General features: G+C 39.4%; 1 protein-coding gene across 1 annotated transcript; it reads left to right on the top strand.

Moving 5' to 3' along the window:
* The first annotated feature begins 172 nt into the window (after window positions 1-172).
* RDH10 (retinol dehydrogenase 10) lies at window positions 173-26673 on the top strand. Its single transcript, XM_027694342.1, has 6 exons — window positions 173-750; window positions 1192-1427; window positions 20974-21072; window positions 22361-22506; window positions 22814-22945; window positions 24858-26673. Exons 1-6 carry the CDS (start codon window positions 459-461, stop codon window positions 24979-24981), a joined length of 1029 nt encoding a protein of 342 aa, XP_027550143.1. The 5' UTR covers window positions 173-458; the 3' UTR covers window positions 24982-26673.

The following is a 26673-nucleotide window of genomic DNA, read 5'->3' as shown; positions in this document are numbered from 1 at the left end:
GAAGCTCCAGCCGCTCCCACTCCCGTTCCCGGCGGGGACCTCCCTCGTTGGCGGGGCGGGGCGTGGCGGGGGTCCCGGGAATACGGGGCGGGATGGGCCAGCCCAGGGGCGGGGCTCGGCCGCCCTGTCCGCTCTATATAGAGGGCCGAGCGAGCAAGATGTGCACTGCCAGTAGCGGGGCCGCGGGCGGGACGGGACGGGACGGGACGGGACAGGGCAGGGCGGCGGCAGCGGGCGGGCAGAGCCGCGTCCGGGCTCCTTCCTCGGCGTGTGTGACTGAGGCGGGGCACGGGGTGCCGAGGGCGGAGAAGGGGAGCTCGGCGGCGGGACCCCGGGAGCGGAGCCTCCCTCGGCGCTCGCAGCGGGCGGTCTCGGGCAGCGGCGGCCCCAGGTGGGGGAGCCGGGCGGCGAGGAGGCTCCGCGCCGCCGGCCCCGCGGATCCCTCGCGCTCCGGCAGCATGAACATCCTGCTGGAGTTCTTCGTGGTGACTTTCCGAGTGCTGTGGGCGTTCGTGCTGGCCGCGGCCAAGTGGCTAGTGCGGCCCAAGGAGAAGAGCGTGGCGGGGCAGGTGTGCCTGATCACTGGGGCGGGCAGCGGCCTGGGCCGCCTCTTCGCCCTGGAGTTTGCCCGGCGCCGGGCGCTGCTGGTGCTATGGGACATCAACACGCAGAGCAACGAGGAGACGGCGGGCATGGTGCGGCACATCTACCGGGAGATGGCCGAGGAGGCGGCCACCGCTGCCCCCAGAGGTAAGCGCCGCGCTGCCGGGGCGGGCTCCGGGCGCTGCCCCTCGCCACTCACCTGCCCGGCCCGGGACCGCCTCACCAGCGGCGGGCCGTGAGAGCGGCTCCGGGCCGGAGACCGCCGGGCGTGGGGTGTCGGACCCCCGTGGCTGCCGCTGCCAGGCGGAGCCGGCCCCGTTCCCGCAGCGCTGAGCGCAGACCTTTTTCGCGCAGCCTTGGGCTCCAGCGGCGGCTTTAAAACCTGCGGCTTTTCTTAAAGCACTTTGACAGCGGTAGTAAATAGCCGAGTTCTTATGTACTGCGCTGACACCGAAGTAAATGGAAGTTTTGCTGGTTTGGGACTGTATTTGCTGTTTATACTTGACTACTTGTTTGAATGTCAAAAAGCGAGTAAGAACTTTATTGCTCCCCCACCCCTTCTGTTCTCTTGTCTGTGTTCTTTAATAGCTGGTGATGGAGAGAAAGATGCGCTGCCCCATTGCAACTTGCAGGTTTACACCTACACCTGTGATGTGGGCAAAAGAGAGAATGTCTACTCGATAGCTGAGAGGGTCCGCAAGGAGGTTGGCGAGGTGTCTGTCCTGGTTAACAATGCTGGTGTGGTCTCCGGGCACCATCTCCTGGAGTGTCCTGATGAGCTTATTGAGAGGACCATGATGGTCAACTGCCACGCACACTTCTGGGTAACTATAAACTCCTTTTTGCTGCCCTTTTCGGCAGTTAATTTTGGGAAATGAACTGCTGTTGCTTAACTTCTTGAGTTCTGCACTTTCTCCTTTTCATTTGCAAGCTCGCTGCTTTGGGGATTTCTTATTTTGAACTAACTGTTCTGTTTAACAGGAATCATGGTATTAAGATTGCTAACAAATAGGTTTAAATCAACTATATCCTCCCAGAATCCAGAGTTCTATGTCTTGTGCCCATTTCTGTAGCTCTGGATATGAAAACCTTTACAACCATAACCTCTGAATCCGCTTAAAGGTTATTACTGGTAATGAGTGGCTTCTCAGCCTTCCTCACATACTCTTCTGCTAGCACACTAGCAGCTTTAAGGTGCTGTTTTAATGATGGCTACAATAGCAAGCTTGCACATTTCTGGAAAAAATGTTTAAAACTCCTGCTGAAAATGTTGTTTGAATTGCCCTGGAGGCAAATTGTTGCTTTTGAAGGCTGGGAGGAAAGGCGAAAAAGATTTCTCAAGAAATCAAGCCAAGAACACTTTTTCAGGAATCCTGCGTATTTGTCCTCATAGCTTTCTCTGAGGGCTGCCTGTAGAAGTAAGAAAATCTTTAATATGGTTTCTGGGATGGTATTGTCTCCATAGCTAGCAGATGCTAATCGAAGAGAACAAGCTATGTGATCTTACTCTTTTTGTCCATCTAAATTTTGTTTTCCTGTGTGGTTTATTTTTAAACCCACAGTGGTGTGGTGTTACATAAATTGGAGTGTTGAAGGAGGGCATGATGCACACTTGGGTTAGCATTAGCTGTCAGACTGAGACCATTGTTAGTATTAAAACTGCTCTTTGATTCTTCAAATAAGGTTATGAAATACACTTGCATAACAATGAAAGAATTAAGCAATCTGAAATATATTTCAACTTAAACCTTCTTTTACTGGTCTTACCTGTTCATAATAAAATTTTGTACAAAGCTGCATCTGCAAAACTTAGAAGGCCCTCCCAAACTGAACTTTTTTAACGTGGAAGTGAAATGCTGTTTCATAACCCTAAAGGAGCCCCTTCAAATCTGCACTGTGAAACACTTAATGGCAGAGCAGTCTCTTTCCAATGTATTGTAAAGCTTGCAGAGAGAGTGCTTAAACTTCAGTGCATACGAGATAGTATGTTTAGAAACACTTGAACTCTGAAAGTATATTTTAAGGCAATCTGAAAGGTTCTGAGAAAGGTCGTGTGACTTCTTATAATTAAGAGCTCTGCATGTTCCCCTTCATAAAAGTTAAGTTTGTGCTTAAGCCAATAGAGATGTGCACTAGATTTAATGACTATTATTGATGTGGTTTAAATGCCAAATTGACAGTTCCAAGAACTCTAAATTATGACATCACTATGAGTTAAAATATGGGAGGATCCTAAATTCTCCAGCTGTTCTTCCTTCAGGCCTAAGTCATACACTTATTTATAACAGTTTCAGAAACCTTTTTAAAGCACTCTGTGTGTTCTGAGTAAACTTAAAGTCTATGATTGGGTTTCCATAACAGTTCCATTCATCCCTAAATGTTAGTGTGAAGTAACTTGAAAATGTAAAAAAAAATTACTCCGATACTCCAAGAAGGTATAGTTAGGTCTGAACTGTGGAACTTGAGAATTTGGCTTAAGTTTTTAAAGAGCAGTCAACACCCTTTATATTTAATTGAGGATCTGTTCATATGTACACTTCCTGTAGATCCTGTGTCTGTGTCCTGCTTTGCTTTTCCTCTTTTCTTTTGCTGTTGGCAGAGCTCTTTTCCTTGTGTTCCACTCCACAATCCCAGAAAAGGTTGGCTTGACCAATAGTGGGTGGACTTCTGTTGAAAGTAATACTACTTAATTCAGAAGATATCATCTGAATCAGCTGATTTGAAGCCAACTTTTTTGATGCAAGTCAATGCTGACTTAAATAGAACAATGTGTCTAGATGTGTGAAGTCTTATATAGCTAGTCTTTTCCATGTCAACTAAACTGGTGGTCCAAAAGCAAAGCTAATACTCTGGAGCATTATGTAGGCTTTTAACTATTCTTGGAGGGTGTTTAGTTCAAAAAACTGTAAATGGATTTTGTAAAGACATAGCTCTTGCATGTATTATTGCTTCAGTAGTTAAGTTTCTGTACTTTCTGGAGTTTTCTTTCTTTGGGGTTTTTTTACTGTGGTTCAGGGGAAATTCTTTTTTCATCCCTTGATCATTAATCAAGCCTTACTGTGCTTCTATATAAAAACTGAAAATAGGGCTCTAGTATCGTTCCCTTGAAACATTTGACATAAGATTGATTGCCTGCTCTCCATGCAGAATGCAGGTGATCTGAGCTTGCTTTTGTGTTAGCAGCTACCATCTGAAGGCTGCCCAACTTCTGCAGTAGGCGGTGACGTGAAAATCTGTCACTGTTTTGCTGTTGTGACTTCAACTGCGCTGTGTACCATATCACAAACTGGCAGTCGAGAGATCCTTAGCATGCCACAGCCTAAACAGATGCTTTCCATTTTGCTGACATTTATGATTTGTGTAATCCTTACTATGAGTGTTCTATATAAACATGTCACCACTGCATCATGTAGCAATTTCCACAGCATAAAATCCACTGCAGTATTAAAAACCTGTTGTTTCATGCTGTGATAACTTGAATGCTTCTGATATTGAAAACATAGGGACAAAATCCATTCCTGGTTTGAAGCAAGCCAGCTCTGGTTTACTATAATTTGCAGATGCATAAAATTGTAGCAGGAGTGTAACACTATCTTTCCTGCCAGTCTATTGCAAGAATAATAACTTAGTTAGCTGCACTTGTCAATTATTAGAACTGAACTTCCACAGACTAAGAAGTTTTCTTCCTGTCATATGTCAGGATTCAAATTTTTAAAAATGTTAAATCACAGTATAAGTTAAAGCTGTTGCTTAATCAGTTTTTAGTAATATAGGGGGGTTTTTTCTTGTAGTTTTACAATAAAGCTTAAGTATCAAAATACTGTGTTTTGGATTGCACCACTGTATTGACTAAAACTACTGTACAAACTCTTATTTTTGGGGCAATTTGCAAGTCTTGCACCTACTCTAACATTATTTTCTGAAATAATGATCTATTGATGGATAGATAGATAATATTGTGCATCACCTGGGAAATGCACGTAGATTTGGTTGTTGGGGCAGGGGCAAGGGCGAGGTGATGATCAGGGTCTGAAAATCTCTTACATGAAGGTCCTTCTGTACAACAGATCCACAGTATTCAGCTCTGAGAGAACAGTGATCTGTGTTTCTGTCATGTGGATACTCCAAATCTTTCAGCTTCGTCTCCTTCTAGAGTTCTCTTCAACTTACCAAAAGGGGGAAGCAAAAGCATTCTCCTCTAGCTCTGTCATATAAAAAAAAAAATCCATGTAGAGAGAGACTAGGACCCAGAGTTTTTAAAGCCTTGTGTACTCCTTTCTTAGCTGGAGTAGTTATGTTCATTTATTTACAAATTACTTGATTTTTTTTTTAAATGTATGCTGGCGTATCTGTAGGAATTTTGAAGTAATTTTTTAGGTGACCTGACCTTGATACAGGAAGAGATAAATACTGATTAAAGAGGGAAATATTAGTAAGTATTTAAGGCATTTGTGAATAGTCTAAAACCTCTAAAATTTAAATATACCTTGGAAAGATGATTAATACAGAGTTACTAAATCAAATACCCATTTATGCAGCTGCTGTTCTTATCAGCCTGATTAGACTGACAGACTTGCTTGGAGAGTAACAGTGGCTTATAGTTGTCTATAATATATCAGTAATTATGTATTGTAATTGTAGTCTCTTCAAGCTCCTTGGTGTTAAATAAAGCTCACTTATGCCTATAGTTTTAGTTCAAATATGGAAGTATTACACTTAATGTGCACTCTGAATCTTCTATAGAAGAAAAAGCAACTTACGTTATTTGAAACTATAGCATGCTGAGTCTTGCGGCCTATTAGCATAGCAGATTAATTTTTGTCATCAAATCCAGGATTCAGATACCGATGATCAAATAGAGAGACAATATTCCACTGAAGGGCCAGGTAGCTATATTTAGTATTTTGGATGAGTGGAGTTAGCAACTTTAATTGATTTTTTTTTTTTATTTAATTTCATGATAATGTACCCCAAGACACACAAGTGTACTTACAAAGTTTAATCTACATGTTCTTGACTTTTTTCCATTGAAAAATGAGTTGGATCAAGTTCAAGCAAAACATATGTACGTGATCCAAAAAGTATCATCAAAACTAACTCTTCCCTTGCAAAATTATTCCAACTACATGCCACCAGTAAATTACCCTGGACAGCACATGTGTTTCATATACTGTGGTAGCATGCTGGGTAGTGAGTATGAAGGAAAAAGCAATCATACTCTTAGCTACGGAAATAGTCATATTAGTCATACTTAAAACTTATAAGTGCTTTGTTAGGGTTCTGCTGTTCATATGTTCTTGGGTTCATTTCTCAAGAAAATTGAGGGAATCTATCAGTTGAGAAAATACTGTCTTCCAGATGCATGCCCCAAAATATGCACTTTCCCATTTTATAAGGTAATGTAGTTAACACAAGTTTTGGAGAATAAATGCATGGATATGTATTTCTGAAGCTAGAGTGAGCACAAGACTAGCGGTTCAGAGCTTTCCTCACAGATTTATGTTATAGTCCATGAGGAGTTGTCTAGCATTATGTCAGGCACAGTTGTCGCCATAGTGCAATCTTTAATTTTGTGACCTGTATCTTACAATCTGTGTGTATCTGTGTATCTGTAATTTAGCTTTGTAGTCATAGTTTATTTGTAGTGATTACTCAAACTTTCAGGTTTTTTTTGTTAGTCTTCTTTTCCTTTTTTGGTGAGGTTACCAACCCAAACCATTTAGTTAGGTACCTGTATGTCTGAGCTTTGGCCATAGCAGCAATCTTGTATCAGTTTCAGAATAGTCACAGATGAGGATAAAAATGACTTCAGGCAATGTACTCATCTGAAGAGCCATCATGCATAATTAAGGATGTTGAGATGGTGGTAGGTAGGTCTTAGTATTTCGCAAAACACCTCTTCATTTGCCTTGAGTAGGAATCATATAAGTTTGAGCATCTATAATTGAGATTCCACAGTACTGCTGACTGAACTATAGTTGTTCCATGTGTTTCTCAGCTCTAGTCTCTGAGGACTGTTGAGGCTGTTCCATCCTGCTTCTTCATTGTCTACTGTATTTTGATGACAAATGAGTAGTTACATATTGAGGAGTCTGAGCAAAAAGAGATTATAGCACTCTTAGTTAATTAGCAAGACTTCCATCAGGGCTATGGGAAATCGTATTGAAGATTCTCTGGATGTGTTACAACACCAGCCTTCCTACATATACTTTCTGTGCTAGGGCATCTTCCTTGCCTGGTAGAGAATTCTTTTATTCAAATGGCACCTGAATTTGTGCATTTCCCTTCCCTCTTGTTGATGATGTAAAGTATTCGATTTTCATCCCAGTTAGTTAGCAAATCTAAAATGACCATTCAGAATGTTTTTCTTACACTGCTTCAGTCGTACCTGAGGTTTTTCAATAGCTTCTCTCAGATGTACTTTGGAATTTAATTTGCTGCACCATTTGAAAGGTGCCTGGATCTTAAACTCTCAAAGAACAGAAAATAGAGATTGTCAGATTGTGACGCATTAATCGTTTGTTGCCTGTAGATTGGTGTCCAAGATGGTAGCATGAAGTGTGATCAGCCAGTTACTTCCATGCACTAAACTATATGAAGCTTGAAGAATTTAGGTGAAAACAGTAATATGTTTCACAGAAAAGCAGTGTGAAATTTCTGTTAAGAAAAGTTCTCCTGGGGAGACCATGCCAAGACTTCTCAAACTACTTGAAATATATCTGAAGTATTAATCAATTATTAGTGGCTTGCAATTCTACAGCCATCTAAAATAAAGCTGCAGTTGCAGTATGGCTTGCAGAGGTAAGCACTTGGGATAATCTCACTCCTCAATCTTCTGTGACTTTTTCTGGGGGTCAGAGGTGTGTCAGCAAACTGTATGAATATTTTCAGGATTGCTAATCTACTCTGAAAGCATGGTCCTGGATGAACGAGCAGTGTGATGGTTAAATTCCTCCTTCTTATGGAATGAGGTAGGTCGGCTGAATAAGCACAAACCTCTGCCCTGACATTGGTCTGCAATTATGCTGCTGCTTATGAAGGCTTTGGGGAGACAGGAAAACCTTGAATGGAATGATAGTCTTTGACATCATGGTGCCTGACCTTGCTAGAAGTGGAAAGAGTGGCTCTTCAGTGTTTCAGTGAAATACTCATCTAAAGATTGTATGCCTTTCTTATCCTGTGGAGGTAAGGAGGGCAATGGAGTTTAAACTCTAGATTTTTCTATTTACAAGTAACATCCACTTTTATTTCATGAAAAACAGCTAAGTTAATGTTATGTCATTATGTTATTAACTTTCTGTAATAACCAAGTGACTACAGCAGACTTCTAGAAGACAGGTGTGTTCATGTGCTCAACGGTGGAGAAAAGCAATCCTAATTATGATGCAGCTAAGTGTCCTGCTAACCCAGTGCTTGCATCACTGCCTAAAACCTGTCTGAACTGATCTGTGAGGGTAAGCAATCCTTTTTCATAGCTTTCAGTGTCATCAATTACTCTGACTGGACAGGCTGAGGAAAGATGAATGTTATGTTTTCTAGCACCATCCCTGCCACTTTAGCACTGCAGTTCTTAAATCTTTTCTACTTTTATCTTTATCAGCTGTGAACTATTATTCTCTCCCAATGCTTCTCATGCTTTGATTTCACTTCCAGGGTTTTTTGCGGGAAGGAAAGGGGTTTTTTTTTTATCTCTAGTACTAAATCTTTCCACAGTTCTCTGTATGTAAAAGCCAGCACATCACTCACTTGATAAGCCTTGCTCCCTTTGACCTTTGAGGTTTCTGGCTATTGACAGTGATGGTAAAACTGAGTTACTGATACCTGTCTGTCTTTTGTAAAAATGGCAGAGGTCTTTCTGCAAAGGCAAACTGCAACTGATTTACCTGATGCTATAAGCTTTTACCTGTTGTCTCAGGCTGCTTAGTCTGTTTAAAAAAAAAAGAAAAGTCTTTCAAAATGCAGTTATAACATAGATGAGTAGACACAGACTTTGAGATTCATAGAATCTTGGGGTTTGAGGGTTTAGTTTGAAAGAAGATGTGTCACAAACAGGGGAGAGATTTACATCTGTGCTTACACTTCTGAATGAACACCCTGTTCTTGTAAATAATTATATTAGCATAATGATTTATATGTCAGTCAAATTAACACTTGACACCAGTGAGTTATCACAACTGGGATGGGAGGGCATGGTAGGCCAAGGAATGCCAGAACAGCTGTGGAGCTGAGGTGGCTGACTGGATGTGAGCCTTTTGAAATTCAAGTTTGTTTGACTGTTGAATTCTGCACCTGAATGTGCCCTAGTGCTTCTTGCTTCTGCCATCTGTTTGAACTTGTGTGACAGCTTTTTGAGCACTCTCCTTTCAGTGTTGTTTTGGAAAAGCGCATGAGTGTATGCTTAAAAGTAACTTGTCCAAAATTTCTGTTGACTTAGGATGAAACTACAAGGAAGCTTAGTGGTGGCAAGCTGTCACGTGGGACCGCCCCTTGAATCTGCATCTTACCTTGCACTAGTTTTCATATTCACCTGTTGGTGAGCCAGTTCAGCTTGGCTGGAGGGCAGGGAGGAAAATTTGTTCAAATTGGTTGTTTTTTCTATTTAGAGACTAGAATCACCTCATGAACATTTCAGACTCGGACTAGTGAGTGTGTGGGGATGAGGAGGGATAGGATAAAACCATGTAGCTTTGAACAGGGCCTCTATGGCTATCCGAATGAAACCTCATTCTTGGAGACTTTTTTTGGAATAGGATTTATTGCCTCTAAATAGTTAAGTAGTCATAAATGGTTCCAAGCTGTAGCAAATCTGCCACTTGCATAGCAGTCTGAATGTAACAACTTGACTTCTAAAGAGATGGCAGTATTTTAATTACTCTTTATTAAAAACCCTTAGATAAAGGCAAGTTAGTTTTCTGTACACATCATATAATGTTATGTTAACAGCTTTAGCTTATTTGCCTGGAACCAATACTATGATTGCTGTTGTCTATCATCAAAAGCAGTGATCTCAGTGCAGTGTAGTGCACTGCTTGACTTCTTTGGAAATGAGTTGTACTAACACAGAATGTGGAAAAAATCTGGCCAGAGCCATGTTTCAGCTTATGGGAACTAAGCAGTTTCCGCAGGCACGCAAAGGACGTGTCTCTGTCGTTGAAAATTCACCCCCTAAGAAAGTGAGTCGTTTGCTGGTGTTTGGTTAAAATGCCTATGCAAGCAGAATCTTTGAAAATTGTATTAGTTGCTGGTTTAGTCAGTGTATTAGCTGGAGTCTTCTGATCATTTTAGCCTTTGTTGGCTTATGAAGCAAAAGTTTACCTGCTAAGACTATTTTCTGCACACTCTTTTTTTGAAGGCTGGGGAGAAGTATAAAATAGAAATATCAAAGTATTTCAAAAACCTCTAAGCTTCATGCATTTTAAAAATGCTATTTCTTGGTCAGTGAGTTACTTCATAAGAAGTTGTAGCCTTTTGGGTCTTACTGTTTCCTAAACAAATATTGAAGCTAAATCTCTATTCAGCTATATCATCTCTGTTTTTCTGTTTCCACTAAATATGAAAAGGGAGGCTTTCTTTCTAAACCTGTTCTTGTGAGATACTCAGTTGTACCATAATCACTTTATTTATAATAAAACAGATGATTCAAAACAATGACTTGGTGACTGAGTTGGGCAATATGAGTAAAGTGACTCAGCTTCATCTGCCTGCAAGTACTCTGGCAGTTACATTGCAATGGAGGTACTGGCCTTAAGGTATTTATAAAATGTGAGACAGTCCTTTTCTGCTTAGCCACTTCTTGAAAAGTCTGCTACATATATTATAAAACATGAATGATGACTTCACATTTTCCATAGGTAGTTCTGACAATACTGTTCTCTAATATTTTGGAAACCTGTAGACTAAAATACCAAGTTTTACTAAACATTCCAGAGGATGACTAAGCTTATGGCAAGCTGGAGAAAAATGTGCATTTAAAAGTTGGATTGTGTTCTTGTTCTCTGAACAGAATATTTTGAGGTCCTATCTAATAGTTTTTTCTTAAAATGAATGTTATGTGGATTTTTCACAGACTCATGGGGCATGTTTTCATTTTTGTCAAGATTATCAAATAGCTGGCAATAAATAACTGCTCTCCAAATGGTTGGACATTTGCTGCAGACTTGTGCTAATGAAGGTGAGGAACTAATGTGTTTGTTACACTAATGTCAACAGAGCTCTGAAACACTACAAATGCTTTGACACAGCCATTTGTCAGTATATAAACAAGGAATTTCTAGTCACTTGACTTCAGCAGGGCTTAGACCAGCTTTTGTGGAAAGGAGTAGGCAAGTGTTAACTTCATGTATCACTTGACCAGAAAAATCTAAAGTAATTTCAAATTTGACATTTGAATAAATGCCAATTAGCTCATCTTTACAGATAGATCTGCCTGTGGAAGAATACAAGATTGGTGGTGCTACCTACTTGATTTGTAACATAAATTCCCAATTTTACAGGAGTGTAGTTGTGCTGTCACAGCTGTGTTGGAGCTCTGTGTTTAGTCTTGGGTACATAGAAAGCTCAAATGCTAATATGGTAGATCTGAACAGAAGAATTAATTTTCTTTAAATTGTATCTTGCTTTTTGGTGGCTGCTGCCAACTGTGTAATACTTTGTTTAAGTTGAGTAATAACTGTGGTTTGGTAGCTATGATAGTCTGAGAGTAGAATGAGATTAATATTTATGGAGAATAAATATCAACTTGTCTAATAAAATGCCTTTGGGTGGGAGGGAAGAGGTCAGCTTTTCAGCATGAGTACTTTGAAACCTTCAGTTCTCATGCTTGGTTATGCCCTAAGTTTGTGCTGTCTGGAGAAGTCTGCAGGTATACATTTGTTTCCAAGTTCCACTTTAGTCTTGTTTTGCAGTGTAAGGCAGGCTAAACACATAGCTGGGCCTCCAACAGCTCTCTTGCTATGCCATCTTACCTACTGCTATTCCTTCTCATATTTTAGATTAGTTTGGCACTTGAAACTCACAACAAACATCCTCGGCAGTTTATGTTTTGCACTTTGACACTGCTTAAAGTAGAGAGACTGTCTTTTGCCCTGTTTGTTGCTAGCTGTCAAGAATCCAATATGTCATGGCTCTGACCAAGCTTTATTAAAATTCAAAGTGGGCAGAATAGTTTGTGAGGGCTCAGAATATCCTTAAGAAGCTGACAAGGGAGTGGTTACTGGAGGCCTTCTAATAGCCAGGGGGATAATAATTAGTTTTTGAAAACAGTATGGTATGTGTATCTTCTGAACTCGGCTGAAAATGTTAATTCCACAATAAATTAATCTAGGTGCTCTGCACTGCTTCATTGGGCTCTCCCTTCAGCTGAAGGGACTTGAGACCAAACGAAAAAGAGAAATGAACAGACACTGTTTCAGACAGAGCAGGATAATTTATTACAGGCAAGAGCTCCTGTTTAGAGAGATACAGGAGAGATGTGGCAGAAGAATCAGCATCCTTTCCAGTTAGTTAAGTTTCTGTGTTGATAAACTTGCTGTTAACATACAGACAGAGTGCAAGGTCTCTGCTGGCCTGTGAACTTCTTCCTCTATAAGAGGAAGAGGCTGTTGAGCAGGGAATTGGTATACTGAAGTGGAGAATTACAAAACTGCTGAGGCGGGAAGGATCATCAGATCCATCCCCCTTGCTCAAGCTGGGCCACCTAGAGCCAGGGACCCAGGCCCATGTCCAAACAGCTTTTTAATACCTCTAAGGATGGAGATTTCCACAACCTCTCTGGGCAACCTGTGACATGGTGCTTCATTTTTCATAGCCATATGAAATCAAAGACTTGCAAACTCTTGAGGAAACAGATCAAAATATATAATCAGTTATGTATACTGCTGCATATATAGCAAGCAATTATACATCAACCAAGCAATATCTAGAAAGTAGACAAGTCAGTGTGCATTTATGGTAGTGTATATATACAAGCATGTCCATTAAAGGCAGCTAAATGTTTCCACAGAAATAACTGGTGGCATATAGACAGATTGGATACTTTACAGGACAAGCCTGACATCTGAGGAGGGAGGTAATTTAAAAAGCATGTAAATCTAAAATCTGTTTCCTCTTAGGAAGAGGAAGTTCTTAGGAGCAGAAAGGTGGAGACTGCATACCAGTAACATAAAGGATCTAAATTCCATTTGCTGGTATAGCAATAACAAGGGTAGTTTTGCTTGAATACCTGAATTTCTTCATGCCCCAAAAGCATATAAAGTAGTGAACTCTCTAAATGGAAGTGAAATGTTCTTAAGGAGAAATCAGTGCTATCTTTGGTTCTGCTCTATGTACCTAAACCCCTGCCCTAGATAATGGTGCACTCAAAATCTAGAGTGATGCAGTGTGGGGGATGCAGAAAAGCTTTACTGAAGAGCATTTGAAGTTTGAGTAGCAGCAGAGCACTGTAAAGCTGATGTAGTGATATCTTTTCCACCTTGACTCTCAAGAGGAAAGTTTCTGAAGCCAGAATTGTATTACTTAGGTAGTGTTCTTGAGTATTTAACCTACACTTAAGATGAGAGGGAGAACAAAGCTGTTTTCTACCCCAATTTGGGGTAAGACCAGAGGAAATTAAGCTCTTGAAAGAAATGAGGGGGGAGACAATGTAGAGACATGATAAGGCAACAGTAATAAAATCTTCTGTTGCAATGTCCTTCCTAAGCATTTTTCATATCCCTGTCTCTGTGGACACAGCCTTTTTCGACTAAGCCTTGCTAACAAGCTATACAAAAGGCAATTTAGTCAGGCAATGTTCAGTTGCCCTAGGCATAGCATAATTAGTTCTAGTAGTAAAGAGTGAAAATCAATGATTAATGTTTGAGAGATAACTAGTGGTATTAGTTTCCTGTGTGCTTTTTTTGTTTAATAGCATTACTTATCTTATCTTTACTGTCTACCCATTGTAAACAGCTTTGTGGCACTGAGCTCTGATTAAGGAAACTACTTAATTCAGTTTCATCTTTCTTCTGATATACACAACATGAGTTAACTCCATGTAAAAGAGGAACCACTACAATAACTGAACCATTCATAGGAAAAAATGGCAGCTCTTGGCTTTAAAAATTGGAGAAATTTTGGAACTGAACCCTAAATAATACAAATGCTAAACAATGTAGTAACATAAATATGGACCGTAGCATACTTGTTCTTTAGGAAATGGTAAATGACAGATACTTGTTTATACTAACAAACTTCCATAAGTAAGATTTCACCTATTTTTGTACAACTTTGATGCTTCTCAGCTGATGAAATATGTCTGAGAAGCAAGGGATTTTATGTATATAGATCCATCATGAGGGTGGAAAAAATTACTTCCATAAATTAATAATAAATTATAAAACAAGTGATTTAAGTAATAGCTTATGCTTTTACTATATAAGACTTCATGTACTTCAGTGCAGTATTTCATGCAGAGTTGGAGAGAGGAGAAAATATGCTTATTTCTCTGTAAAGCAAATACAGTTTTAAAGTACCTGATGTTGCTTTTAATTGTGACTTACTCCTTCTGGGTATTACCTTCACCTCTTAAACTGAGTAGATTTTTATCTGTAGTTTCACTCTGCAAATGTAGCCTATCCAAGGTATTGGAGAATGTGTGTGTGGCTTTGCTTCCTTGTACTCATCATCATTATAGACTTCTTTTAAGTCTATCTTGTTCTTTCATGAGCTTCTGGTTGCAAGGCAACTGTAGCGTTATTACTGTGCATGTATGTTAAGCATTAACTGCGGGTGTAGTACAATATTAAAGGAATCCCTATGGCCCCAAAACAGTGGGTTTTTATGAGAAGGACAAATAAAGCTTTAATGAGAAATTGAAGGTTGTGTTGCCTGCTAGGAGATAAATAACAAAGGGACTTCTTTTGAGATGAAATATTGGAAGGTCTAGCTTTTTTTGTTCTGAATGCAGGGCCTGTGCAAGGCACACTTGAGGACAATCCTTGAATAGTTAATACAACCATCTATGGAAGCTTGGCTTGAGGACGTCATGTTTATCTCCTGGTTCTTTTCACATAAAAAGGATCTGGGTAGACCCATAAAAATTCAGAGAAATGTGATTTTATTTTTTAATTCACTACTTTAGGAAGACTGTGTAATTCTGACCTATTTTTCATCATCGTTTCTTGAGAATAGAAACCAAAGATCAAAAATTGTTCTAATTTCCACAGCTAGTCAAATATTTACTTAGACAGCAGCTAATTATCCAGAAGGGGCCCAACAGTTCTTGAAAACAGTAAGTAGAGACATCTGAGGTCCTTTAAAGTACAGCTTTGGTCCCTTGTGTTAGCAAGGTCAACAGTAGTTGTAGACTTCTGTCTGCCTGTTACTGTTGGAGCCATGTCCTTTGTATTGTGTGGTCTCCCTAGTCTTCAGCTCAGTACTTGATATTTTCATGTAGCCTTAGTGTAGTTACTAATCTCGACTTAGCCCACTATTTCAGTATGCTTATATGAAGGAATTTAAGAAGGATGTGGAGGTTATATGGGAAAAATAATTGAGATGATAATGCAATGACAAGTAATTATTCTCTGTTCTCTTTGGAACTAAATGAAAAAGCTAGAAGGAAAAAAAAATGGTTAAATCTAGGCTGTAACTTCATGCTTTGGTGCTTGAGAAGGCATTTTGGATATTATAGCCTCTAACTTGAATAAATTCTCCTTTGAGAGTAAGAGTTCTAGGGTATATTTTCAAGGCCTCTTCTGAAACTATTTGGGGATGACTTTCAGTGTTATCCTATAAGTGAGGTTTTAACCTGTGTTTATAAAATGTATTTAAAGTTGCTGTCTACTGAAATAAGCTGGGATGTATGACTGTAGCTGAAAATAACTTCAGTGTCTTTACTGATAAGCTTGCCATGGGGATTTTCTGCCTTTTGGCCACCTTCCTTTTCCTTTTAACATACAGTAGTGTGTTGGTGCTATACTGCATAGTTTAGACAAACCTACTTCAGGTGAGGGTGCCAAAGCCTGCGTGCAGAAGATTCAGAGGTGCACTTTTGTCAGACCTTTGTGCATTTCTTCTCAGTTACTGGAATGGAATGAGAAATCAGGGCATGTGGAAATCTCTCTATTTGGTTCTGTAGGTGGAGTGAGTGGCCACATGCTGTCCTGCACAGGAGTAAAAGAACTTGCAGCATGTTCTGCTGTGGACTGTGAAGAATAATGGAAAGAAAAGTCTGAATGTCCATGCTAAAGGAGGGAGAGGAGATAACATCTATTTTAGAAAAAACCGTTTTCTTGTCACTGTGAGTTACAGGATTAGCTAGCACAGATTGCAGCAAGCAGTTATAGTCTCTGGTACCTTAGTTCCCAGAGATGTCTGGATGCAAGTCCTTGACTAACCACACCAGTTTTGCTTCTTGGATCTGGCTGAATAGTATTTAACATGAAGTTGAAACAATACATTTACCCAAATGTTGCATGCATTTGTGCTGTCAGGCAGCGGCCCTGGCAGTCAGGAGTAGCTGTGGCTTGGGAGGAAATATCCTCTATGTTATACCAGTATGCCACTGTTGTGGGTAACTAGTGATGTAAAAACTCATCTGTTTAGATAAGCCCAAAAAACCCCCCATGCTTTCCATCTTCCTTACCTGAAGGAGCTGTGTGGAAAATGAGCTATTCCTTTGATATAAAGGGATTCCTACCTTACAGTAATGCAGTTTGCTTATGCCATCAAAATAGTTTAAAAAGGCTGTTGACAGAAGGCAGAAAGTATGAAGAAACTTATTGTATTGAAAAATAGAAACTTAAAGGACCTCGTGTTGGTACCTGTTTGTTTCTTTCCTTGATACAAAGGCAACTCTCTAAACGTGAGGTAGCACGTACTTTTCTACTTTGGTGTGTTTTCTGCATTCAGTATCCATTGTGTTGAGCTGCATACAGCTAACATTGTTTTCTGTGGATGCTTGCTTTCTTCTTTAAGAATAATTAATCCAAAATTTAATTAAAAAATCACTTTCCCAAACACAGTATTTCTTCATATTCTCATTTGCTGTATTTAGACTAATTTGTCTTGACATTGCAGCTGTGCTGTTCTTTGTGTTGCACAATCTTTTGAGTTTTGTTTCATTAAGAATGGAACTAAAGAATTTGGGGAAGGGGAGGGAAGAAGTGCTAGACTGTTAGAAGTTAATTTGCCGTAAACCAAAATGTTGAGAACAGATTACGAAAGCTATGAAGTGACATGTAAATGCTTGTTCAGTTTCACACTTGTGAGAAATAAGTCATTTAAGCTGTGTGCACATGAAATAGATGTTTGGTTACAGCTACTGGGAATAGTTTGTTCTTACTGGTATATTCAGAAGCATAGAGGAATATGCTTAGAAGATATTGATCTCTATGCTCCAAAAAACTTACAGGTTAAACTAACTTTAAAAACTAGCTCTACTCTTTGTTCAGAACAGCTTCATATGTTCTATCCATCCTACCTAGTTTCTGTGTGTCTGAAGTACATTGCAGGTTAGAAAATTCATGTTTTCACTATGCTTTTGGGATTTGGGTTTTTTCTTTCCTAAATTAAAAAAAAAAAAGCTAATTCTGGGTGAAGAGGATGCTTAACTTGCATTTCTTGATGTTGAATATTTCATAACTTCTCTGATTCTTCACCCTGATGCATCACAACACAATTCCTTTCATCCATTATATTCTACTTATTTGTTTCTCCTCAATGTTGAAAACTGGTATGTTTGTCACGAATAAATGGCCTAGCTCTGGCTTAAAGTACTTCAGTGTTTTGTTTAAATGTCTTCCTCTGCAGCTGTGAAAGGTAAAATTAAAACCTCAAGGATCAAACCAGAAGAAAGATAGTTTGATTAAATCACTTGAGTTGATTTGAATTATTTTGGGGGCCTAGTTCATGACCTCTAATGCCATGGACAAAACACATTTCTTGCTTGGTATCTTCTAACACTTTTTTTTTTTAATGGAGGATTAGCATGTCCATGCATCACCTCAAAGACTAATGTGGGCTGTGCTACCTGTTCAGACAAATTCCAGATGGGAAGGCCACCCAGGAGGCATCTTGCCCCAAACCAGTCAAACTCTTAACTAGTTTCTCAGCAGCACAACAAGAACACAGTAGACTTCAGGTCTGGTAGGCAGATGTAGCTGAAGCTGAAAGAAACTAGAAACTAGGTTGATCTGGTTTATGTAACATGCAGAAAAACTGGGGACCAGAGTATAGAGAAAGGTGCTTTGATCAAGAAAGTGTGCTGTGCCAGAAACTCAGGAAGAACACTGATTTATTTGGGGTTTGCTTATACAAAGAAAGAATAACTTCACTTTGGGTTTGTTTTTTCCCAGCGAGAGGAGGCTGGGAGGAGCAATGGGCAAGCCATTACTCTGAGCCTGGAAATGCATCCCCCCCATAGGGTGTGTCTGCCTCTGACAGTGCTTGTTTTCAAGTGTTGACTCCCAGCTGCTGCAGATGGCTGGAGGGTGGCAGCAATCGAGATGACTTTCTCTAACACCCATTTATCTGAGATGTTGATAGTTGACTGCAAAGTTTCCTACATATGATATTGTGCTATCTTTATAGGCTGCCTCAGCTTCAGGTTTTAAATGGATTTGTGGGATAATATCCCATGATAAAGTACAGGGGCCTGCTCTGAACAGGCTGCTTCAGAGCACTGAGGTCTCATGCAAAGATTTCTATGAATTGCTAATTGTCTTTGGAGCAGAGGAGCTGTGTGTTTTCCTATGTGGCCATAAATGACTTTTTAAGAGATGACTTACATGAAGTGACTATAGTTCTGCCCTGGGAGTTGTTCAGTCTGCACTTGAGATGCCGAAGACGTCACCCAAAAGTGTGCTCAACAGGCTTTATTCATCATGTGCCAATTTCTTCTAGTTGAAAATGAGTTACTTTAGCCACAAGCCCTGAAAACTCAGATTTTGTAATCTTTTTGCTTTCAAGCAGTGTAGCATTGATGAGTAGGCTTTCTGCAATTTACTGTTCTGGTTATTTCCCATATTTATATATATGACTGAAAATTCTCTTCTTCAGCCATAGCTAAATATAGACATTTATGGACACCTAGTTATAGTTCATCATATTAACAACAAAAAAAAAAGAAGGGAAAAAAGCAGTGCTATAGTAAAGGTGCACTTTATAGCTTGGTGCACTTGCCTGTTTATCTTTTGGAAGAAAACATTGATTCATGCCTAGAAAGTGGTAGGGAAAAAAACCTATCTGCTACTTCTTTCCCTTCTTTCTCTCCCCCAAGAAAAACTCAAGGCAATTGCCCCTTTCCTGTAGTTGCTGTGGTTTGTAGCCAGAGCTTCAGTCTGCATTATCAAGCTTTCTGCAATGGGAGGTGGCAATCAGTCATTCCAATGTGATGTGGACAGATAGCTGAGACATAAGTGGAAACTGATGATGGAGCTGACATGCTTTGGAGGGGAGTAAATTTTTAGCAAGACTGAGTCAGGGCACAGATATCTTATAGGGATAGCACAGAGCATCTGGGATAGTGTACACACCACTGGTGTTGGAGTGTGCAAGGCAGGTTCCAGATAAAGAGCACTCTGTAAAAGTTCAGTGCCATCCAAGCGAAGCCTCTTACGATTTCAGTCAGCACTGCCCAATGGTGACTGGGCTTTGTTGCCATGCAACAAGGGAAGAGAGGCTGAAACTTTGTGTGCCTGGCACAGATTAGTTTAACAGCAAACTGAATTCTTGTCCAAGGCTCAGTACAAGGGGTTTAGAGATCCCTGCCATGAGGAAAGAAACAAATGCAAGGCAGCTTGCTCTGATTATTTTTTTATAATTAGCTTCGTTTTGTAGTTATGACAGAATCTAGGAGTTGTATGAAACAACAGCAGAAAAGGCAAGGAGTCAGGAGGTCTGTTAATCTTCTATCATCTGCCAGCTGTCCAGTGAAAACACTCTTTTGTGTGGTGTTAGGAGGTCTGGATTAGTCATTTAACACCTGCAGGCAAAAATGTTGTACAGGAACATGTGAAAATCATTAGAGCAAAACTGTCCTGACGTCTATGATTGGAAAATGCAGACAGCCTAAGAATGGAATTAGATGGATTCAGCTGTAGCTTGCAAGTCTTTTAAAGAATGCAGCTGACACTACTCAGACCAACAATTAAGCAAATTTTCATGCTCTGAGTTTGGATACAAATTACATGGGCAGACTAGGTTTCTGGGAGGTTTAAACTGAGTTGTAGTGAGTGAGTTAGACTAGTAGCTCTGTCACTAATAGATTGATATATTAACTAGGCATGTCTGTGGTTAAAAAGCATTTTCTGAAGTTCTTGGGCAATTTAAAAGTGATCTCATATGGTACACTGACAACCTAGAAACCAAAGTACATTGTAACTACACATGCCATTTTACTACTTCATTGATTTTTGTAGCACATATGGCACTCTGCTTAATACTTATTTAAATGAGAAAGTGTTGAGTCAGCTTCAAAAGAGAGATATGACAAAGGTACATAATGTAGTAGGGGTGATCTTCTAGCAAGTACCTTCAATTTGTTGCTTAAAATTTAAATTTTAAAGGTATTAACTCTGACTCAGGTCAGAAACAAACTTTGTTATAATCAAAACATAAAAATTGGAGGTTAAATGAAAGTTTCATCTTGAGACTTGCTTTGGGTTTATCTTATTTTTAAACTTCTAAGGAATTGGTAACAAATGTATATCTTGTCTTTTTAGTTATAGTGATGTTTATGGATATTAATAAAGATGGAAAATAATTTAGACTAGCAGGTGTTTATTGTATTGTAAGTAAAAAGTAACATCAGCAAAAACTCTGCCTTTAGTATTTCTTTTAATGTAAAATGCCCAAGGTGATAAGTTATTTGGATAAAACTAGCCATATCTAACTTACAAAAAACACTGTCAGTAATTAGAACTGATAATTGGTGCTGGTCTCAACAGATGTGCTGGATGGTGTAATTAAACACTTTGCATTCCTTTTTCTGTCGTTAAAAAAATGTGACTTCCATTTTAAGTTCAAATTATCTCTTTCTGATAACTAGTCTCTTGCAGAAAAATAAACATGTCTGAACTCAATTGATCCTTTAACCTTAGGTTTTCTGGAGATGTAATCCTTGTGGACTTGCTGTCTGAATTCACAAACAAGCTGTAGATTTTCTGTTGACGTTTTTGACAAACTCAGAAGTTCAAAACCAGTACAATCATTGTACTTTTATATTCTTGATAATAAACGAGATAGAGGTTTTGAAAACTTATTACTAATGTAGCTTGTTCATGGTTTGGGTGTTTTGTTTTGGTTTTTTGGTTTTTTTTTGGGGTGGGTTTTTTGAGTTTTTTTTTGTTTATGTTGTTTGTGTGTGTTTTGTTTTGTTTTTTCACTTCTTAGACCACTAAAGCATTCCTTCCCAAGATGCTGGAAATGAACCATGGACACATCGTGACAGTTGCAAGTTCCTTGGGATTATTCAGTACTGCTGGAGTGGAGGTTTGTTAGACTATACTTTATAAAAAAATTGGCACTTCTTGGTTAGGATAACCTTTTTTAATTTTATCAGCTAGAGAAAATAAAGTCAAATTTTCAAAGATACTTGGAGGCTATGGTGATGGGTAGCATGTCAACACATGGCCCCTCAGGACTCAGGCAGCCATTGCATTCATCTACTTGGATGGTGGACTTGCCACCTCACCAAAAGCTGAGAACAGCTAAGGGTTTCAGAATGCTAAATGATCTTTGAATAAATTTAGTAACTTGAAAGTTGACCACCTGCTCCTGGCAAGATCTTCAATGCTAAGCTTAAAGCCAAAGGCTTTAGAAAGTGATGTTTTCTGTTTGTTGTTTCTGTGAGGAAATGGCTGTAAACCTTCTAGAATATGTCTCACTTGCTTCGCTAGCAGCTGTTTGAGAACTCCAGTTTGTGAGACTTGTTTGGTGCATAAAAACAAGTTAGGATTAGAACTTATTGTCTTGCTTTTTGAGTCATTAGTACAAATGCAAGTGTGAACAAAAAGTATTCAGTTAGTAAAAATTAATTAATGTGTCTAAAATAATAATGGTCATATTACCTCATAAGCACACAGGCTTCTTTGCATACAGGTAAGGCTCAATCCAGGGCCTTAAACCGCAGTGTTTCATAACACAAATGAATGAAGCTGGTGTAATTCAAGCCTTTGTAGAGTATTTACTGTCTTGAGAAAGCTACAAAGAATTTCCTGTGGGTGTGACCATCAGCAGAGATGGACACATCCAACAGAAAACTCAAATGCTACTGCTGTCTATGCAATTATTTTTTATTTTGCTGAATTTAGTATGTTATCTCAAAGAAATATTCAAAACTCCATTATGTCTTCTGTTGAGACTAATCTTAAAAATAACACCATTAAGATTTTTATGCCTATGCTGTGTCAACTCTCCAAGTGTTTTCAAATCTGACCCAAGGTAGTATTAGGTATCTCAGTCCTTTGTTGTACCATTTATTATTAAGCAAACTGGTAATTGGAGTAACTTGTCGTGCAAGCCTGCCTGATTCAAAGACTTGAATCCAAGGTAATATCCTCCTACATTCAGCTTTCCTGCTTTCATGATTCTGGGCTAATTGCCTCAAAAGTAAAGTGGTAAATGAGTTGATGTGATGCTCTATTCAGTGGGTGTCTTTTGTTGTTGCTTTGAAAATCTGTGCAGAATCACCTCAGGTATGCTGGCTTTGAACCTCATTCATATCTGTCCTTTCTGTGTTGCTTTTTTTTTTTTTTTGCTTCGTTCATTGCCAACACAGGATTATTGTGCCAGCAAATTTGGAGCTGTAGGTTTCCATGAGTCTTTGAGCCATGAATTGAAGGCTGCTGAAAAGGACGGAATCAAAACTACTTTAGTCTGCCCTTATCTTGTAGATACAGGAATGTTTAGAGGGTGCAGGATCAGGTGAGTAGAGTTCTCCTTCTGCTCTGTGCTTGTAGTGCCATAAAAGTATTTGAAGGTAACTCAACTGTTACCATAAAAAATATTAAATGTAATATCTGCTTTAGTATATGTTAGTGTTACTCAAGAAAGAGAATTTCTGAATTTGCTGTCTTCTGTCATTTTGTACATAGGCAATGCAACTTTTGAGTTATAGTCTTTGTAATTTAACAGTGAATGTAAAGAAGTTCCAAAGAAAGTGAGTTAATGAACTCTTCACTGAGGTCTGTGGTCCTTTATGTATCATATCAATCTGTCTTAAATATTTCAGAAAAGAAATTGAGCCTTTCCTTCCACCTTTGAAACCAGAATACTGTGTGAAGCAGGCTATGAGAGCTATCCTTACAGACCAGCCAATGATCTGCACACCTCGCCTCATGTATATGGTCACCTTCATGAAAAGGTAAGAGCTGAAGTCCCAGTTAGTTGGCAATACAATGCACAAAATACTAGTAAAATACAGGAGCGTGTTCAATTCCTGAATATAAACACCCACCCACACAGACCATGGGTGTGGTTTTGTTAGAATTCCTAAGTCTCTCTTGGCTTGCATGCTTGTAGGTTGCTCGCATGGGAAGCTCCATAAACCTGAGATCCCATGTATTTATGCATCCTTGTTTTACTCTTCTGGTATCTCCCATCTTCCTTAGATTCCTATTTTCTTTTCAACAGACTTTTATTTCCACTGTTTGAGATTCTCTTTAGGAATGGGGCACGAGGCAGCAGACTAACATTTAGCCACTTGTATCTAGAACCAGTGTGTAGGAGGCCCTGCCTGCAGATTCTCCAGAACTTGCACAAATGTCGTAGATAAACTGAAAATCTGCACATTTGGAACCAATTTTCAGAGTCGAAGTCTGCGGAAGGACTATTTAAAGGAGTTACTATTTTTGTTCTAATACACTACAGTTTTTTGGATGGAAACTGTTTCATCTGTAACCAGGCTGACACTAATGATGCAGGGTAATGCAGGAGTTGCTTCAATTTCTCTGATGCAACATCACTTGCATTCTAGTTTGTGGAGATCAGCTTCAGAGCTGTCTGTGGTTTTGTTTTAAATCTGTAATATATAGGGGGAACCTTTAAAATATAGTGTTGTCTTATTTTCCTTCTGCAAGGGATGGTTGGAACTGAGAACCTTGGTGACTTTTATTCCACTTACAAAGTGGTTCTCCTCCTCAAGTCTCTCCTGGTGGACAGGCTCACCTAAGAATAGAGGAATCTTTACTGCTAACCTCTTTCTGGAAGAGCATATATATGCATCTATTCTGCTGACAAATGAAGGCCACTGTCAGTATCTTTAAGAACTAACTTCTTCAAGCAGAAGCTCAGAGGGTGCTTCAGTGCTTCCTGCACAAGCAGTGCCTTATGCAGCAACAGTCACATCAAAGGCCCTTTTAGCTTCCAACAGGGAGATCAAAGCTTCTGCATAATCCATGCCCCAGGCAGCAGCCTTTAGATCAAAGGCCCTCCAGTCGCTACTGCACAAGGAGTACTGCTGGCAGTGAGGACACCTGTACCAGTGACATCTACTTCTTGGTGCTTCAGTGGTCATTACTCCTGATGGCTGGAATTTGTGCACTGCTTTCCACTGAATGTCTGCTGCTGTTTCCAGGGGCTGGGGAATCCCATTTTAGTCCTTCACTAGAGCCTCTGAGTGCTACTCTTGAAATAAAAACAATATATTGTGCATGCGAGAAGAAAGGGAGGGTCTGTAACCAGGTACCCATCACATAATCACCTCTTGGAATTTTATCTGGAGGGGGGAAAAAAAGGAAATTGCTCTCTTTACTTCGGACCTTTCTTTTTGAGGATGGATGATTGCGTTTAGAATATAAATCAAGGTTGTTAGACATCTGGTGATCAAAGAATGGCATTAACTAACACTAATCCCACATTAAAGAATATCTTAAATGTCTGATGACCTCTGCTGATGTGGCTTTCAGCAGATGCTTTGCCTTGAGTAGACCTTCTGTGATGCCCTTGCCCCATCACCCCACCCCCTTCCTCCCCACTTCTTTAAAACAAGCTATCACACTGCTTGTGAAGAAACAGAAAAGCGGGTCTAAGCTGGAGGCATTTGAACTAACAGCTTCTTCCTTTCTGGTTGCCTGTGTTGTTGGGTCTCTAGAATTTCAATTCTCCAAGTATCCCTGTGAAATAAAAATCCTTTAAGTCTTTAAGACTTAATAGCTATTATGTTGCTTTTAAGGAGACCAAGTACATAGTACATGTAAGTGCATATACTTACAAGTATACATAAGCCAAGGTTTTGTTTTATGCTGTCTAACAAATTTATAACCTCTTTTTCACAGTATTCTGCCATTTGAAGCAGTTGTATGCATGTACCGATTTTTGGGAGCAGACAAGTGTATGTATCCTTTCATTGCTCAACGGAAACAGGCTACAAACAACAATGAAGCAAAAAATGGAATTTAATAGTTTTGGATGGACTAGTGTTTATAGGTGAATGCAATAATGTTACATGACTGAATTGCAAAGTGCACTTGCATCTATCAGATGCAAATGTCAGCATCTTAATGTGGCATTCTCTTGGGTCCTAAACCTGTGTGTTGAACTCTAAAAATCAGTGCGTTTTTATATACTGTAAATAAAACTGACTAGAGTACTTGGGAAATGTGATAGGTAAGTCAGATGAATTTACGATGTAGCTGCCACCATTGTCCTTTAGAATATCACTGTATGTACAGTAAACTAGCCATACGACTTGTAGGGATGCACTGTGTGATATCTCTTCCTTAGCCTGGCAAGGCTTCTCAGAGCTGTCTCCAACTAGAAGATGCAATGTTTCAGAAATAGTTTGACTTCCCCTATGTTAATTGGGAAGGGGGGGGGAGGGAAATATGGTCATTTAAGCTACTGCTCATGATCTTATAGTAAATTCAAGGACAGTTTCTGAACGCATCTCTTCACTCATTCACCCAAACTCTCTAAAGGACACATGGCCAAATTGTGGTGTAATTCTCTTTTGTTGCAACTGTCTGTTCTATTTAAAGAAAGATTAAAAGAAATTTGTAAGTCTGCCGATTCAAAGGCAAATGAATGTCTTACATACTGTCAGAGCAAAGTTGTAGTGGGCATCTGGTTTTTTAGGAATTCAGTCAGTGATTTAAGCTGACTTTTTTCAAGTACCTTGATTTGAAATCTGCTCTGTTCTGTTTCCCTTTATATGTCAGAGTCCAGTTTACTGTTGTGGACTACATGTTTCTTTTCTTCCTCCTCATTCTTACTTCTGAAAGAGTTCTCCCACCTCCCAAGGAAGCTGTTGTGTTAAATTCTGTAACTGGACTTGTGCCTAAAAGACAAAGCAGTTTAGCTGAGATACTTACTGTTTATGTAAGTGCTGGTCATATTCCAATTATTAGCAAAGGAAAAATAGAATAATGCGTGATGCAACTCTACGTGCAGAACATGAAAGGTTGTAAAGATTTCTTTTTTTTGAGCCGTACTCACATTGTAGAACAGCAAATGACATTTTTACAGTATTTTTTGTAAAGCGAACAATTTTGTGCCTTGAATTTGGTAATCTGTATTAGTGAAGCATTGTAAAAGTGAACTTCTACCTCTGTATCTTAATGTATACCATCCACTTGTAAACTACTATCAGACAAATTGTGATTACTTTTTTAGAATGTCTTGTTAAATAGTGACCAATGCCTGTGGTTATTAAAGTGAGCCACCTTTTCCTTAAAACAGCGATTGGAATGTTTCCTTTAAAGACTGAACTAACACAAACTACTTGGGCCTGTTCTGCAGCTCTCTAGTATCAACACAGATCAAATATTTATGTCTCAATTCCTGTATCCACTTCATCAGCTACATGGTTTACAGTGTAATCTCTTAATTCTATTGGTAAGTACTGTGAAATTAGGCTGTAGGAGCTGAGGGTTTTGTCTATCGTCTAAACTCTTTGAAGAAATAGCTGGTCAAAGAGATGTTGAAGAATATTAATTTTGGTTTTCTATAGATCTGCATTCAGATCTATGGAAAAAATGACCTGAGCTAGATGCAGTTTTAGTGAATTAAAAAGTAAATGTAATTTCAGTACAGCTGTAGTTATTACTGCATACACATAACATATATAAAATAAAAAATTGGTATCTGTGTCAA

This window comes from Neopelma chrysocephalum, unplaced genomic scaffold, assembly GCF_003984885.1.
Source record: "Neopelma chrysocephalum unplaced genomic scaffold, ASM398488v2 Primary Assembly neopelma1_22, whole genome shotgun sequence".
NCBI classification, from domain to species: Eukaryota; Metazoa; Chordata; class Aves; order Passeriformes; family Pipridae; genus Neopelma; species Neopelma chrysocephalum.
Note: the sequence above shows the minus strand (reverse complement) of the source record. Positions and strands in the feature narration are given on the sequence as shown.

Bases quoted from the DNA above. Each gene is read 5' to 3' on its own strand.
- RDH10 (XM_027694342.1), top strand. From the start codon at position 459: ATGAACATCCTGCTGGAGTTCTTCGTGGTGACTTTCCGAGTGCTGTGG. The intron at 21,073-22,360 runs GTTTGTTAGACT...TTGCCAACACAG, and splicing joins TCAGTACTGCTGGAGTGGAG to GATTATTGTGCCAGCAAATT. The intron at 22,946-24,857 runs GTAAGAGCTGAA...TCTTTTTCACAG, and splicing joins ATGGTCACCTTCATGAAAAG to TATTCTGCCATTTGAAGCAG.